The sequence below is a fragment of the Anabrus simplex genome, chromosome 1 (assembly GCF_040414725.1).
Source record: "Anabrus simplex isolate iqAnaSimp1 chromosome 1, ASM4041472v1, whole genome shotgun sequence".
Taxonomy (NCBI): domain Eukaryota; kingdom Metazoa; phylum Arthropoda; class Insecta; order Orthoptera; family Tettigoniidae; genus Anabrus; species Anabrus simplex.
The window spans coordinates 1,061,782,792-1,061,797,875 of record NC_090265.1 but is presented as its reverse complement, the minus strand read 5'-3'; the positions used below and the strand labels follow the sequence as shown (position 1 = coordinate 1,061,797,875).

Here is a 15,084-nt window from a genome sequence, read left to right as displayed (position 1 = left end):
TATTTTTTTGCGGCTGTACAATTATTCTTTATTTCCGTGGGTTTACAGACCATTAACTTAAAATTGGCATCATCATACTGAAGAGAACCCGTTGAAAATTTGCCAGCAATACCTATTCTATGTGTCTACAATACGATGATCCATCAGAAAAATATTCTTGCTGTCTATAAATCTGTTACTTTTACTCAGCGTCAGATATAACCACACACATGCGCGTCTCGCTTGCCAGGTTCAGTGAACTTCAGCGTCTAGTGATTTATAGGCATAATTGCGGACAGTGAAGGTCAAAGAATAAGTTTATTTTGCCATGGTGTGGCCATTCCGCCCTTCCATTTTTCGTGCACATACCTCACAATTTCATCTTAGACTTCTTTAAAGCATTCTTGTTGCGCACCACTGAATGCATTTTTCGTACAGTACGTATTTTTTAACAACCCTTGTCTTCAAGCTAATGCCAAATATTGGAGTTAGTTAGGCCTATGCTGTATTTTCTTGCGGCTGCACAATTATTCTACATTTTCGAGTATTTAATAACCATTAACTTAAAATTGACATCATAATATCGCCGAAAACCCGTTGAAAATTTTCCGGCAATACCTCTTCCACGTATCATTACAATACGACTATCCATCACAAAAATATTCCTGCTGTCTATAAACTTAATTTTACGAAGTGTCAGATATAGTAGACGCGTTATAACTCTGCAACTGAGTAGCCGTGGCCTTTCTAAAAAATCGAAGGCTCGCATGTTTTGATGCCATTCTGTAGATTTGAGAAACATTTTTGTGGAGGCTAATAGAACATCATTCTCTCTTCACTATATCCTGAGATCCAGCGACGTTACACACAGGCACTGTAAAACCGGTTGCTGCAGCTAGCGATGAATAATAAAGAGGCAGTCGTTTATTGTCAACGAGTTTTGTGTGTGCGCGCGCTTGCAGGGTTGAACAGAAGCAGTGTGGTAACCACGGTAGTTGCCAGTGGTATTCAGTAACTTACTGTTAGGCTGCGAATGCAAGACAACCGTTGATTTTTCGCATGAAATTCTGAGAGAAAGAAAACCGTCATCTTGGATTCAGAAAAATTATGATATCTCTCCAGAAGCTTCTGTGGCAAACATTTCAGTTTTCGTCTTCAAACGGCGTCACCTAACCCAACCATATATGTATCATGAAAATGTATTTCAAACACATGTAGAGACATGATAACCTCCTCGCTAAAAATTTATATGGGAATAGCCTTTCCGAAATTTATCTAGGCCAAGAGAATATAATCTAACCTCAGAAATCAGTGATGCGCTTTGCCATATCTTGAGGTGTATTGCATTCTTACTTAATGTCAGTGTAGAGTATTAAAACTGAGCGAGCATTTAGCCTTTATTTCTAACGAGTTAACAACTGCTATCAGCCAAGTTATTTACATATTTATTACGAAAAGTGTTATCCTCTTTCATTTTGAATTTTCTTTCAGAGAACAGCCGTCGACGGATATTACTAATCGACTCCATCATCGCCTTTGATTGTCGACAAGAGAGCTCACAAGTACACATAGCGAGAAAACAATACCGCACCGAAATAAACGATCACATTTTCTGCCAAACGTTTCAGTTTTCTTATTCAAACAGCACCACCTAACCTAACTTAATCGTACTACAGATGTATTATGAAAACATGTCAAGCGCCACTAGAGAAATGATAAACTTCTCGCTATAAATTTACACGATAACAGCCTTTCCGAAATTATACCAGACATGATAAAATATCAAACTAACCATCGAAATCAATGATCCACGCTGCCATATCTTGAGGTGTGTCTCATTCTTACTTAATTTCAGTATATAAAGCATTAAAATTAAGCGATCGTTTAGTCAGCCTTTATTTTTAACGACTTAACAACTGTTAGCTCAGACGTTATTCACACATTTATTACGAAAATATATTCTCTTTCATTTCAAATTTTCTTTATGGAACAGCAGTCGACGGGTATTACTGATCGACTCTGACGTTGCCTTCGAATGCCAACGAGAGAATTCGCTAGTGGACATAGTGAGGAACCGATAGCGAAGGTAATTGATTGCACGCAACATAATTGCTGGGGTGCATAAATATCTGTGAAGGAAAAAATCGCAAGCGCTTAATCACTCGTAATAACGGATGGATAGGGCTCTCGCTGTAACCAAAGGATAATACACAGTTTAACATAGGAATTTTGAAGGGACAGCAAAATATTGCTGTTATAAAACAAACAATAATATTCTTCTACAGAAAATTTCATTATGACTCATTTATACTTTCATACTTTTTATATTAATATATTGAGGAAACCCTACCTGAAGATTGGAAAACAGCCCTGATCCATCCATTGCACAAGAAAGGCAGCATAAAAAATATCTACAACTAGAGAAGAATATCCCTGCCATCAGTAAACTACAAAATTCTCTTGCTTGCCATCCTGGAGCGTTTAGAAGCCCAAATCAAATATCAAATACCTTGTACGTGAATATCAAGAGGAGTCCAGGAAAAGTCGCTCTACAGCCGAACAGACACATAACGTCAAAACAATCATCGGGTATTCTACTCTAAAGTCCAAACAGTACGTGGAAGTCTTTGTTGACTTCAAGAAAGCACATGACTCAATAGACAGCCACTAAACATTCTTAATGAATTTGGGGTTGACCTGAAACTGCTGGCATTAATTGAAGCTACCCTGCCAGATACAAAATCCAAATTTAACACATTGCTGTCCGGCCCATCGGAAGTATAACTGGCCCCTGTGGCCGGAAGGTTTTGGCAGAGACATGGAGTTATTGCAGGGTATCATAATTTAATAATTCTGGGTTCATTTACAGTTATATCTGTCCACTTTAATGTTTTTGGTGAGATTTTATATTTCGGTTCATTCTGGTAATGATATCTGTTTGATTCCTCCACCATATACACCAACAAATCATTACAAATGAACAACTTGACATCATAACCTATATTTTCAGGTTCACTCGACGAAAATTTTAATGCCAGGCGTCACGAGAAAGACTACAAAAACAGTATAATATCCAGTTAGGCCACTCACTGTTAGAAATAGGGAGAATATTATCAACAGTACTTATATCTAGACCATCTTTGCAATCTGAAGGAACAGGTCATTGTTCACATGGTGCATTAAACGTGTCATTCACCGCATCACTTTCTCTGGCACTAGAATTATCATTAGACAATTTATATTCACTCTTCTCACAATCACGGGAAACATATGACTAATTATCAGGGTATAATTCATGTATAATATCACCAGGAGTCAGTCCACTGTTTTTGTTTACCGGCGCTGCCATTTCTGTTTTCTAGCATTGATAGATACACGGAAGATATTGGAAGGCAAAAACAAATGCCACTGACTGACTAAAACGGGCATAATCAGTACCAAAAGAAGCGGAGATTTTCTACCATTTAGGTACATCAACGATAATCTCCAAATAGTTCGTCAATAACCGTTAGATGGCATCAGAAGACAGACTTGCACCAACATGTATTCATACGTGATCGGCTGCAGAGCACCATGCCCGCAAACACGTATTGATACATGAGCGGACAGCATTGTGTTAAGTTCCAAGGATGTCTCTTGGATTCCTTTGAGGTAAAAAACAGGAGTCAGACAAGGCGATGGGCTCTCTCCAATGCTTTTCAACTGCGCTCTTGAGATGATCACCTGGACCTGGTGAACAAGATTAATGGAAATAGACTATAGCCCACCAAGAATGGGAATGAAATCCACGGGAATCATGGTAGACTGTCTAGCTTTTGTCGATGACATTGCCATTCTGTCAAATGACATAGAAACCACTAGGATTCAAATCAAACTGTTACAGGAAATCACCGAACAAACTGGCCTGCAGATATCATTTGAAAAAACAGTAAATAGTAATGACTAGAGTAAAAAGTAATGACTGACATCAAAATGCATCACCAAAACTTCGCTCTGCTTGTTGTTTTAAGGGGTCCAACATCACAGGTCATCGGCCCCACCAAAACTTCGGACAAAATATGAGGACATCAGGCGAGTAGAAACATTTAAGTACCTGGATGAGATCATCATGAAAAAATGGACTGGACAAGGAAGCACTTATGGAACGAATACGCAAACTTGAAATAACCTACCAAACGTCATGCACGATCTATAATAAAAAATGCCTTTCCCAAAATACTGAGATACTTCATTATGAAATGGTTCTGAAGCCAAAACCCTATCCCTAAATGCCAATAAAGGATTCCTCAAAGAACTGTGTTCCACGACAATGAAATGTGTGTTTTTAGAAATCTTCTCACGTGCGTATCTATTAGTCTCAGACACAATTTCTCCAAGTATTAAATCAGAAAATAATAACTGAAAAATTTCAAGAGGCTTCTCAAAGTTTTAACCCAACTTTACAGCACTCTGTGCACTGAAAACGAACTGCGGAAAATAAGCATCGTGAACTTCATAAGTGCTCCAATTGACTACTTGTTGCCCGGCAACCACATCACCTTTTCCACTATCAGGTCTACGATCCCCATCATTGTCACTTCCAATGGTCGAGTCGCTTGAATTAGCAGGTAAACTTTCATTCTCACTAAAGTCACTAAAATGAGACTCCCCGCTATCACTCAATGAGTTCAGTAAACTGCTAATCTCATCCATACACATTCGCTTGCTACCTCAGCCCAACATTTCAACAGATCACGTGTAACAAAACACCAAAAATGAAACGTACAACTATCGAAAAACTATAACGAATTGATTTATACTGTGCATGTATGTAGCTCAAGCTTTCCACTGTAAGACTACAGTATAAGAAATAACCAAAATGACGTAATAAGGCGGTATAATTCATAACAGAAATATTTGTCGGGTTGCTCCTGACACGGGTAGCGCAAAGGGTTAAGACCCTTTCTGATAGGTAGTGATTACATCCTTCGAAGGCATAACTCAATTCATTACAAACAATATACCTTACGACACTAATCTGGATCAATTTACAAATCTCTCAAAGAAAGAATAACAGACGGACTTAAGTAGAAACACTTGACCAAAAATCACTCATCTTGAAAGACACTGAACATATTACAGAGCTCCTTTTCTGAGAAAGGGCTTCTTATTACCAAGTATATCTTAAACACATAGTACCATTTCCATACAATTCTATAAGGAGTCATATTCAAAATAATACCGATGTATTGGATATAATTTTTTCTGAAAACTTACAGTAATTATAAGCGTTTAAGGAGAACAGAGGTTTCACAATAATTGTCTTCCTTGCCAATAATTGGAAAATCAGTGTTCACTACTCACTTTGGTAGAGACAGGTACAAGCCTAGTCACCTCTCTAGTGACGACTAGCACCAGCCTACTGCCTGCAGCTTTGAGCACCTCGACAGCATCATAGTGATCTGCGTCGATCACAGAGTGGTTATTTACAGACAGTACTTTATCTCCCACCTGCAATATAGATTATCATATGACTACCAGTAATTTCATCAAAAAGAAATCTGAAGGCACTTACATAATATCCTCAATGATCTAAATGCTCTTGAATAGGAATATAAAAGGGAACACATAAATAGGATAAAAACAATGGCAGGTCAGTGTAAGAAGAGAGGACGACACACATGAAAACATAAAAAGACAAGAAAAATCACCACATCTTCAAACAGATAGGCTCTCTCCTCGCCAATCCAGCTCTTCTACATTAATCTCTTCTCATACCCCGACAAGCTCGTTTCTGCTTCCCAGCTTCATCAGGAGGGTAGTCTTGAAGACTCATTGAGGAACCATCCTGACAGATCTTCAGTATTGATGGAAGATGTGGAGGATTAGAAGAAAGTTGATAAACACAAGAAAAGGGAAGAAATGTAAGCTAAAGACACTTACAGGAAGTAAAAGAGGAACAAATGACAAACACAAAAGGAGAAAAGGACCCTAACAGGATAATGTAAATATTGGAAAGGAACAACGAAGTCCTTTCCAAGACTTGAATGCTCCTGAATAGTAATAACCTGTAAGATGAATAAAGCCTACAAATTTCTCAAGAACTAACTCATACACATTCAGTTGCATTTCTAGCCAAAACTTCTACTTGAAGCTTGAAATCAGCTAGTAAATACAACAATCTATAGAAATGATTGTCTATTGGTTTTATGCTGTGTGAAACAGGACAACTGCAGGAAAAACTTGTTTTGTGAAGATCTTGTTCTGCCTCCTTGTAACAACACCAGAAAGTTTGAATTGAATGGGTGCTCGCAAAAAACGGGCTAACCAACAATTTAAAAAAAAATGAGTTATGTGCTGTCATGTATTGCGGAAGGTCCAAACTATCTTCCGTGAGCTGAGCTAAGAAGAGGGAATTCTGTGTGATGAGATACAAAGCTTTTAATTTTACGCCATTTCATTTAGAATAATTTTGTTATTGCAAAATCAGGCTAACAGATCTTGTCGCAGGAGGCCAAAAAGATGGCATTACTGTATATGTAGGTAGCAAACCTTGTTTCTATGTATGCTAGTGGCTGTGGGTGAGAAGTGTTGTTTTATATGCTAAAACTAACCATTCACTCCAGTATTTTAATAAAAAGTCTCTTTTCATTTCATTACATTTTATTTGACACTGAAATGTGTGACTAAACATTCCATAACAAGATGTACTCAGAACTGGCTCCCTGGATTGTGTTGGCTAACCTGATAGTTTACTATCAAAACAAAAATGGCTTCGTCAGATGGTAGTACTATTGATGGGGATGAAAACAATATTGATTTTTAGATGGATAATTACAGAAAACGTTAAAGAAGTGGTAAGTAGTAAAAATTACAAGTGTTAAGTTTGTGAGCACTCAAGCTTTGCTAGAAAAAGTAACCAAGAGAATGATATCTGTAAATAAGCAAAGAGTGCTAACTAGTAAAGTTTCAAACATGCTACTTAAAAGAGATGAACCATTTCAGTTTTCTTTCTTCTTAAATATTCATATGGTATTGTTGAGGAATATGATTGTGTTGACATTAACAAAAGGAACAGTACTGGTGACAGCCATCATTTGCTGGTGTGGAGATGCCACAAAAGTACATTTTTAAAAGGCCAATAAAGCCAGAGGACTTGCTTGAACTGCTTGATTATGTCTCTCCAAGGTATCACCAGTATTACAGAGAACTGACAGCTGGCAATGGACAAGAAGTGGCTGAGGAATCATTCTTCAATGCATTAGAATATAGATAAAATAATGAAAAAGATATTTTTATGGTATAATTTTTTTCTCAACATTTGCGAAAGTTGATTCATCTCTGTTCTGACAAAATGTTGGTTAGCCCGTTTTTGTGAGCACCCATTTGATTCAATTCAGGACTTCTCTGCTGATTCCTCAGAAGTAAATTGTGACTGCTTTCGTAATATCAAAAATTTTAACGAAACACTTAATACTACTACTACTACTTCCAAAAATATTGAATTAGAAAAAATTTAAGAACCCGTAGAACATAATACATACTTCATATATTCATCAAGCATTATGTTAGACAACTAGAGGACAGAGAACTTACCCTCAGTCCAGCCAAATCAGCTGGTCCTCCTTCTGTCACCCTAGAGATGAAGATACCCTCATCATCACCTTTGAAAGGTGTAGAACCTTTTCCTCCAGCTATTGAAAGTCCCAAACCTGCTGAAGTCCTCTCTATTGTAATCTCAAGCTGGTCCTCCTGTATTTCAATGTTGGAATCCATATCTGAAAGTAGGAAAAAATATATTCTTTATTCCCATCAATCTAAAAGTCTTTCAGTAGTTAAAAGGATATGAAACTCATCCTTATGCAGTACAATACATAGAAGGAAAGAATTGATTTGTCATGTATAGGGCCCGGATTTTTAGGTTCTTAAAAACTACGTTTTAGTTTTTTAATAGCTCAAAATAGTTTTTTTTAGTTTTTATCCTCCTGAAATAGTTTTTAATGAACATTTCAATCATTACTAAAGTTATACTATTCATTCAAATTTTTTGTACTTTATTGTAACCTTCACGCCTCTCTAGTACAAAACTATACCACTCATTTCAAAATATGGGACAGAATGGCTTAATGAAAGCACTTCAAACACATCATACAAACTGAAATTAAAAGTAACAAAGAATATTTATGCGCAAATACAACAAATGGTTCATGTAGGTTAAATATTTGTCACTTCCAATGCATCAAGAAACATTGTTAATAAACTTAACCATGATAGGTTAATATTGTGTTTGGTCCGTATTGACTAGTCTAAATGCCAGCCGGCAAAGAAATTGTTTAATAGATTTATTTATTTATTTATTTATTTATTTATTTATTTATTTATTTATTTATTTATTGATCTGAAAGTACACAGGTTTTACACCCAATTAAGTACCTTCTTGACATTCATTAACAATCTGTATCTATGAAGTTAAAGTTTAACAAAAACAAAGTTAAAAATCAACAAAATCAACCACTGAGGAAGGTAATGGTTGAGATTTTCCGAAACATGTTTGGTTTAATAAATAGTTTTACTTTCATTTAATGAGTGTATTGATCAAGGCGGATTAAATAAACTATTTTAAATAGTTATATTATACATTCAAGAAACATTTTTAGAAGCATAGAACAGTTTTCACTTGCTGTTACATTGTACAACTAAATGCATTTCCATATTTTTCAAATGCATTTCCAGATTTTTCAGAGTAAAACTTTTTCTGTTATCTCTCAAAATATTCTTATAGCAGGAAAATGTACGCTCCACACAACAAGAAGTCATTGGAGCAATAGCTCTCGATCCCCATGGTACCTCGTCAGTGATTTCTTCTCCCTGAAGTACTGTATTGCAGACACACTGTTCATTGTTGAAAATCCAGGGTTCCACTGTAGAATTTTGGCGAGCTTGAGTAAATAGGCTTCACCCACCGGTTCTGGTATTTCCTTCTTCGAAATGGAGTCCACAACTTCTATTGAATCTTTTAATGCCAACGATACCGATTCAACACGCTCAATAGCTGCAGGAATATCAGCAAAGTGTGTCCTAATGAAGGCAAGTGAAACAGCGTTTTTGTTCGTGAAAGCTGATTTAGCCTTCACTATGCAGAGTTCATCATCGACATCAAAAGAATTTATAACATTTTTAATGTCTTCAAAGTGATTGGTATAGTTTAGGGCTGCATTGAGCCATGTCCCCCAACGAGTGATGATGGGCTTGGGAGGAAGAGGAGGTTGAGGCAACATTTCCTTGAATGTGGGAATGCAGCTAGGAGCTTTAAGAAACACCTTTCTCACAAAATAAACAATACTGTTTACTCATGGACAATTATTTCTAACCTCTTCAGCCAATCTGTGTAAGCCATGGCCTATGCAAGTTACACGCAGCATGTTAGGGCAGAAACTCTTCAATACTTCACCAGCTTTGATCATATATGCCGCACTATCACTCAAAAGAAGTAAAAACTTGCCGTCCTGTTTTTCTCTTGGCCAAAGAATGCGAAGAGCATCTCGGACGGTGCAAGCTATGGTCAGCGTATTCCACGACACGTTTGCGGAAACCAGCGCTTCACATAAACGGATATTACCGAGCTCGATAGCTGCAGTCACTTAAGTGCGGCCAGTATCCAGTAATCATGGGATAGTGGGTTCGAACCCCGTCGGCAGCTCTGAAGATGGTTTTTCCATAGTTTCCCATTTTCAGACCAGGCAAATGCCGGGGCTGTACTTTAATTAAGGGACGGCCGCTTCCTTCCAATGCCTAGGCCTTTCCTATCCCATCGTCGCCGTAAGACATATCTGTGTCGGTGCGACATAAAGCAAATAGCAAAAAAAACCAGACTTGACAAAATACAATTTTGCCATCTGTAGTAAAGTCTGGATCGTTACCAATCCACTGGCGAATCAACCAACTTCGAGATGACGCCTTTAGGCATCGCTACTTCTGAAATGCGTAAACTTCTTAATCTGCCTTCAATAATAAATTGATTTATAGGGAAAATTAATTTTAGTCTGTCGCATAATAATGTGTATAGAACTAAACAGTGAACAGCGCCGTAGCTGGCAGTAGTCGACCGTACACAATGAGAGATGCACTGAAGCTGGCAAGTTAGACGGGCTTGTACCTGCTAGATACAGGTCAGTGAACGCCAGGGGGTTGTCTCTTGATTTGTGCTGTACCCTAGTGGAATAGTATCGTATCACGTTGTTTCGCTCGCACTAGTTATACTTACAAACCACTTCCAGTTCCAAACCATGAAGTCATTTCAAAAACTCGTGCATAATGTTTATTTTTTTTAAAATCATTCAATTTCATTAATATTTGGTACTATTAAAAAATAACGTAATAATGTCTTGAATAGCCCATTTAGTTTTTTATAGGTTTTAACGTCTTATTTAATTATTTTTAGGTTTTAACTAGCAAGGAATAAAATAGTTTAAAACCTAAAAATCCGGGCCCTAGTCATGTACTATGACTGAAGTATGACAAATTTAAAGAAAAATGATCATACAGTTCACAACTCCCAGCACATTTTCTATTCTGAATTTCATAAATTTATTCATACTCGCATACATCAAACCACTTACAATAACGGTTTTAAAAATCTTTAATTATGCATAGCCCTGACATCCTCATCCTGAGGAATTCAAAAGACTGTTCGCATGTTCAAACCCTTGGCTTTATCATCAGATTATATCTTATAACCTTCCACCTACCAGCTACCCAGGACCAACAGCATATTAACACTTTGTTATTATTCTCTTTTTCATCAAATGTGAGTTGAAACCGAGTTGGGAGAAGATCAATTTGGCTTCAGAAGAAATGTAGGAAATGTGAAGCAATCCTGACTTTACGTCAGATCCTAGAGGATCGAATTAAGAAGGACAAGCACACGTACATGGCATTCATACATCTAGAAAGGGCATTCAATAATGTTGAATGGACCAAGGCATTTGAGATTCTGAAGGTGATTGGGATCAGATAGCGAGAACGAAGAATTATAAACAATCTGTATAAAACTCATTCTGTAGTGATAAGAATCAAGCAACTTACAAAAATAAGCAGTAATCCAGAAAAGAATGAGGCAAGGCTGCAGTTTGCCCCCCCCCCCCCTCCTTTTTAATGTTTATACAGAACAGGCAGTAAAGGAAATCAAAGAAGAATTTGGAAAGAGAATCACAATCCAAGGAGAGGAAATGGAAACCCTGAGATTTGTTGACAACATAGTTATTTTATCTGAGACTGGATAAGATCAGGAGAAATTGCTGAATGATATGGAAAGAGTATTGGGGAAGGAGTACAATGTGAAAATAAGTATGTCCAAAACAAAAGTAATGGAGTGCAGTTGAACAAAATCAGGTGATGCAAGAAATATTAGATTAGGAAATGAAAACTTAAGGAAGTAGATGAATATTGTTACTTGAGTAGTAAAATAACTAATGATGGCAGAAGTGCGGAGGATATACACGTAAAATGCAGACTAGTACAAGCCAACAAATCCTTTTTTAAGAAAATAAATTTGCTCATTTCAAGCATTGATATAGGAATCAGAGAGATGACTTTCAAGACTTTTGTCTGGAGCGTGGCACTGTATGAAAGAGAAACATGGACAATCAGTTGCTCAGAAAGAAAGAAAGAGAATAGAAGCTTTTGAAATGTAGTGTTACAGAAGAATGCTGAAGGTGAGATGGATAGCTAAAATGATAAATGAAGAGATACTGAACTGAATTGATGAGAGGAGATTGATTTGGCCAACTTAGACAAGAAGAAGAGACAGAATGATAGGACACATCTCAAGACACCCAAGACTTGTTCAGTTGGTCTTCGAGGAAAGTGTAGGCAGTAAAAACGGTAGGGGTAGACCAAGCTCTGAGTATGACAAGCAGATTAGAGCAGATGAAGGATTACAGGCCAGTCAGTTTGACAGGCATTGCATGTAAGCTCTGGGAAAAAATTCTTTCTGATTATATTAGGTATGTATGAAAAATGAGTAACTGGCTCGACAGAAGGCAGTTCGGGTTTAGAAAAGGTTATTTCACTGAAGCTCAACTTGTACGATCCCAGCAAGATATAGCAGATATCTTGGATTCAGGAGGTCAAATGGACTGTATCACGACCGACCTATCTAAGGCATTTATAGGGCAGATCATGGGAGAATATTGGTAAAAATGAGTTCAATTGGACTAGACAAAAGAGTGACTGTATAGGTGGCTATATTTCTAGAAAATAGATCTCAGAGAATTAGAGTAGGTGAAGGTTTATCTGACCCTGTAATAATTAAGAGGGGAATTCCTCAAGGCAGTATTATTGGACCTATAGGTTTTCTTATATATGTCAATGATATGAGTAAAGAAGTGGAATCAGAGATAAGGCTTTTGCAGATGATGTTATTCTGTATAGAGTAATAAATAAGTTACAAGATTGTGATGAACTGCAAAATGACCTTGATACTGTATGATGATAAATGGGGTTAAAAGTCAGGTTGTGCATTTCACAAATAGGAAAAGTCCTCTTGGTTTTAATTACTGCATTGATGGGGTGAGAGTTCCTTTTGGGGATCATTGTTAAGTACTAGGTGTTAATATAAGGATAGATCTTCATTGGGGTATTCACATAAATGGGATTGTAAATAAAGCGTACAGATCTCTGCACATGGTTATGAGGGTAGTTAGGGGTTGTAGTAAGGATGTAAAGGAGAGTACATTTAAGTCTCTGGTAAGACACCAACTAGAGTATGCTTCCAGTGGATGGGACCCTCACCAGGGTTACTTGATTCAAGAACACGAAAAAATCCAAAGAAAAGCAGCTTGATTTGTTGGGCGTGATTTTCAATAGAGAAGCGTTACAAAAATGTTTGAAAGTTAAACTGAAAAAAATGTGAGGTCAATTTGTGTAAATAATGTATATATATTTATACCTTTTGCATTTCGCAAATAGCCCTTAAAAAGACATTGGGTTCTTCCATTTCTTACATTTTTTTCAGATTTTAGTTTTGTAATCTACCACGTGATTTTATGGCTGATGAAGTCTCAAATAAAGACGAAACATGTCCCTAAATATTTTTAATAGTTTTTAATTAAATAGTTCACTTGTAAAGTGATGTGTTTTGATTGGGTGGACCAAAACCTAACATTATTTCTAAGTTTTTTATGCACTAGCCATGCGTCTTAGTATGTGCGCTATTTACCAACTGATGAACCTAATTTAGCACACTGAGGGAAAACGCTGGCAACCAGGAATGAGTTGGAAAATTTATAATGTCCAATAACGGACCTACTATATTGCTATTAAGTGGTGTGTTTCAAGCTGTCAGTGGAGAGATGGCGTGGAATGACATTAGTAGACAAATAAGTTTTAGTGGTGTCTTTTAAAGTACGAAAGATCACAATATGAAGATAAAGTTGGAATAGGGAACATGCATGATCCGGGGTTTTAATTAAAAATATGCTAATTTGATTCAAAATTTCACGCAGAATTAAAAAATGTGATCAGAATGTACAAATAATAACTCCAAACATGATAAAAATCTAAATTAAAGTACGAAAATGTCACGTCACGCAAGTACGCGATCTCATTGGTCTGATGTCATCGTACAGGTTGACTGAATTAGCAGACGAAATAAACACCAAATACAGTAGAGATTAATATGCGACACTGAGCGAGATATCAAGGGACAGCTACTGGAGCTCACTCTAGCAGATAGACCTGAACAGTACTGATTCTCTCATAAGAGCACGTGTATTTTTCTGCGAAGTTTTTGGTGTTATTTATGCGTTTTCAGTGAGTTGACATAAATAAATAGTAGTGTGTGTCATTCCTTGATATCTCCTCTCAACATGAGGGGAAAGGTATGTGCTGTGTTTGGCTGCAGTAATTACGAAGTAGAGAAAAATGCGCTGTCGTTTTTCAGGTTCCCTCGTGACAAGAACATGTATGTAATATTGTGTTTGCATATATATTCTTCCAGTGACAGAGATTTTTATAGTACTTCATAATCTTCTGACCTGCTTGACCCATATTTTAACTGGCATAAAATGTAATATGCATATTTTATTCTATAGTGCAGCAGTTAACCTTCAGTACCGATGTGTTGTTGTAGGTGTGATCTGTGGGTTTTGAAATGTCACAGAAGTGATTTGGATAAGGTGTACAAGAAAGAAGGGACGTTACGCTTATATAAGAATTATAAGATCTGTTCAGATCATTTCCAGGCCAGCGACTTTAAAAATCCTTGACTATACAGCCAAGGGTATGTTACATTTTTACTCTAATTGTACGTAAATATTCCTCAAAGCACCACTATCGACAACATTTTCAAACTTTTCTTTCTTTTATCCCTCTTCTCAGATTAAAGCCGGGATTTTATAGATTTTCTTTCTGTTAGTCGGCTTTATGTTAAGAGGAAAATTGTCCAGCTATTAAATGTTAATTCATTGCATCATATGTGTAAGGAATGTGCCGATATTTTTATTGACAAATGTCTTAATGTGATGATACAATGTTTTTAAATGAGGAAAAAAAGACAAATCCAACCGCAAGAGTTCAGGCAGGAATGCTAAAGCTAAAAAAGTAATGCATAAATGAAAGATCAAGCTATTTCACAGCAGTCCATTTCACACCTTGTTTATATGTCTAATTTCAGTCTTTGAATAATAACCTTTTAAATAATTCTTCATTCATTTATCCAGGATTGCTTTAGCAACTTTAAAGTTAATATCTCAATAACACTTTCTTTCTAGACGTAATTTATTTATCCATTTCCGTATATACATTTCCATTGATATTTGAATTTAGCGCGATTTGTTCAGGTCAAGTCACTAGGAGCGCCACCGTCGAATTGTCTCCCATTTATAAAGGCTAAATTCGTAAGTGTCGCGTATTATCTCTACTGTATTTGATAACACATAGTGTGCTGTGAGAAGCAGGATACACTTAGCGTATTTCTACTTTAAGTTAGTGTCTGGTTTGGTTAAATTCGAAGTCTATACATTGGATAATAATCTGAGTGGTATATTTTAGACTTAAAATGAATCCTGCGCAGACAGTGAGGCAGAAAACTTATAAATGGTGTATAGTTCCGATGAGCAATAGCAC

The 15,084-nt window shown here is 36.7% G+C and overlaps 1 protein-coding gene across 7 annotated transcripts in view; it reads right to left on the bottom strand.

Moving 5' to 3' along the window:
* The window catches only part of scrib (scribble), an 884,084-nt gene that overhangs the window by 361,687 nt on the left and 507,313 nt on the right, over nucleotides 1-15,084 (bottom strand). For all 7 annotated transcript variants that reach the window (XR_011017587.1, XM_067137118.2, XM_068225382.1 and 4 more), the window contains 2 exons: nucleotides 7,555-7,736; nucleotides 5,323-5,469 (listed from right to left, as the gene is read on the bottom strand). Coding sequence is in view for 6 of the 7 variants with exons in the window: in XM_067137118.2 (XP_066993219.2) it covers nucleotides 5,323-5,469; nucleotides 7,555-7,736 (329 nt within the window). In the remaining variant the exon portion in view is untranslated. The remainder of the gene's footprint in view (nucleotides 1-5,322; nucleotides 5,470-7,554; nucleotides 7,737-15,084) is intronic.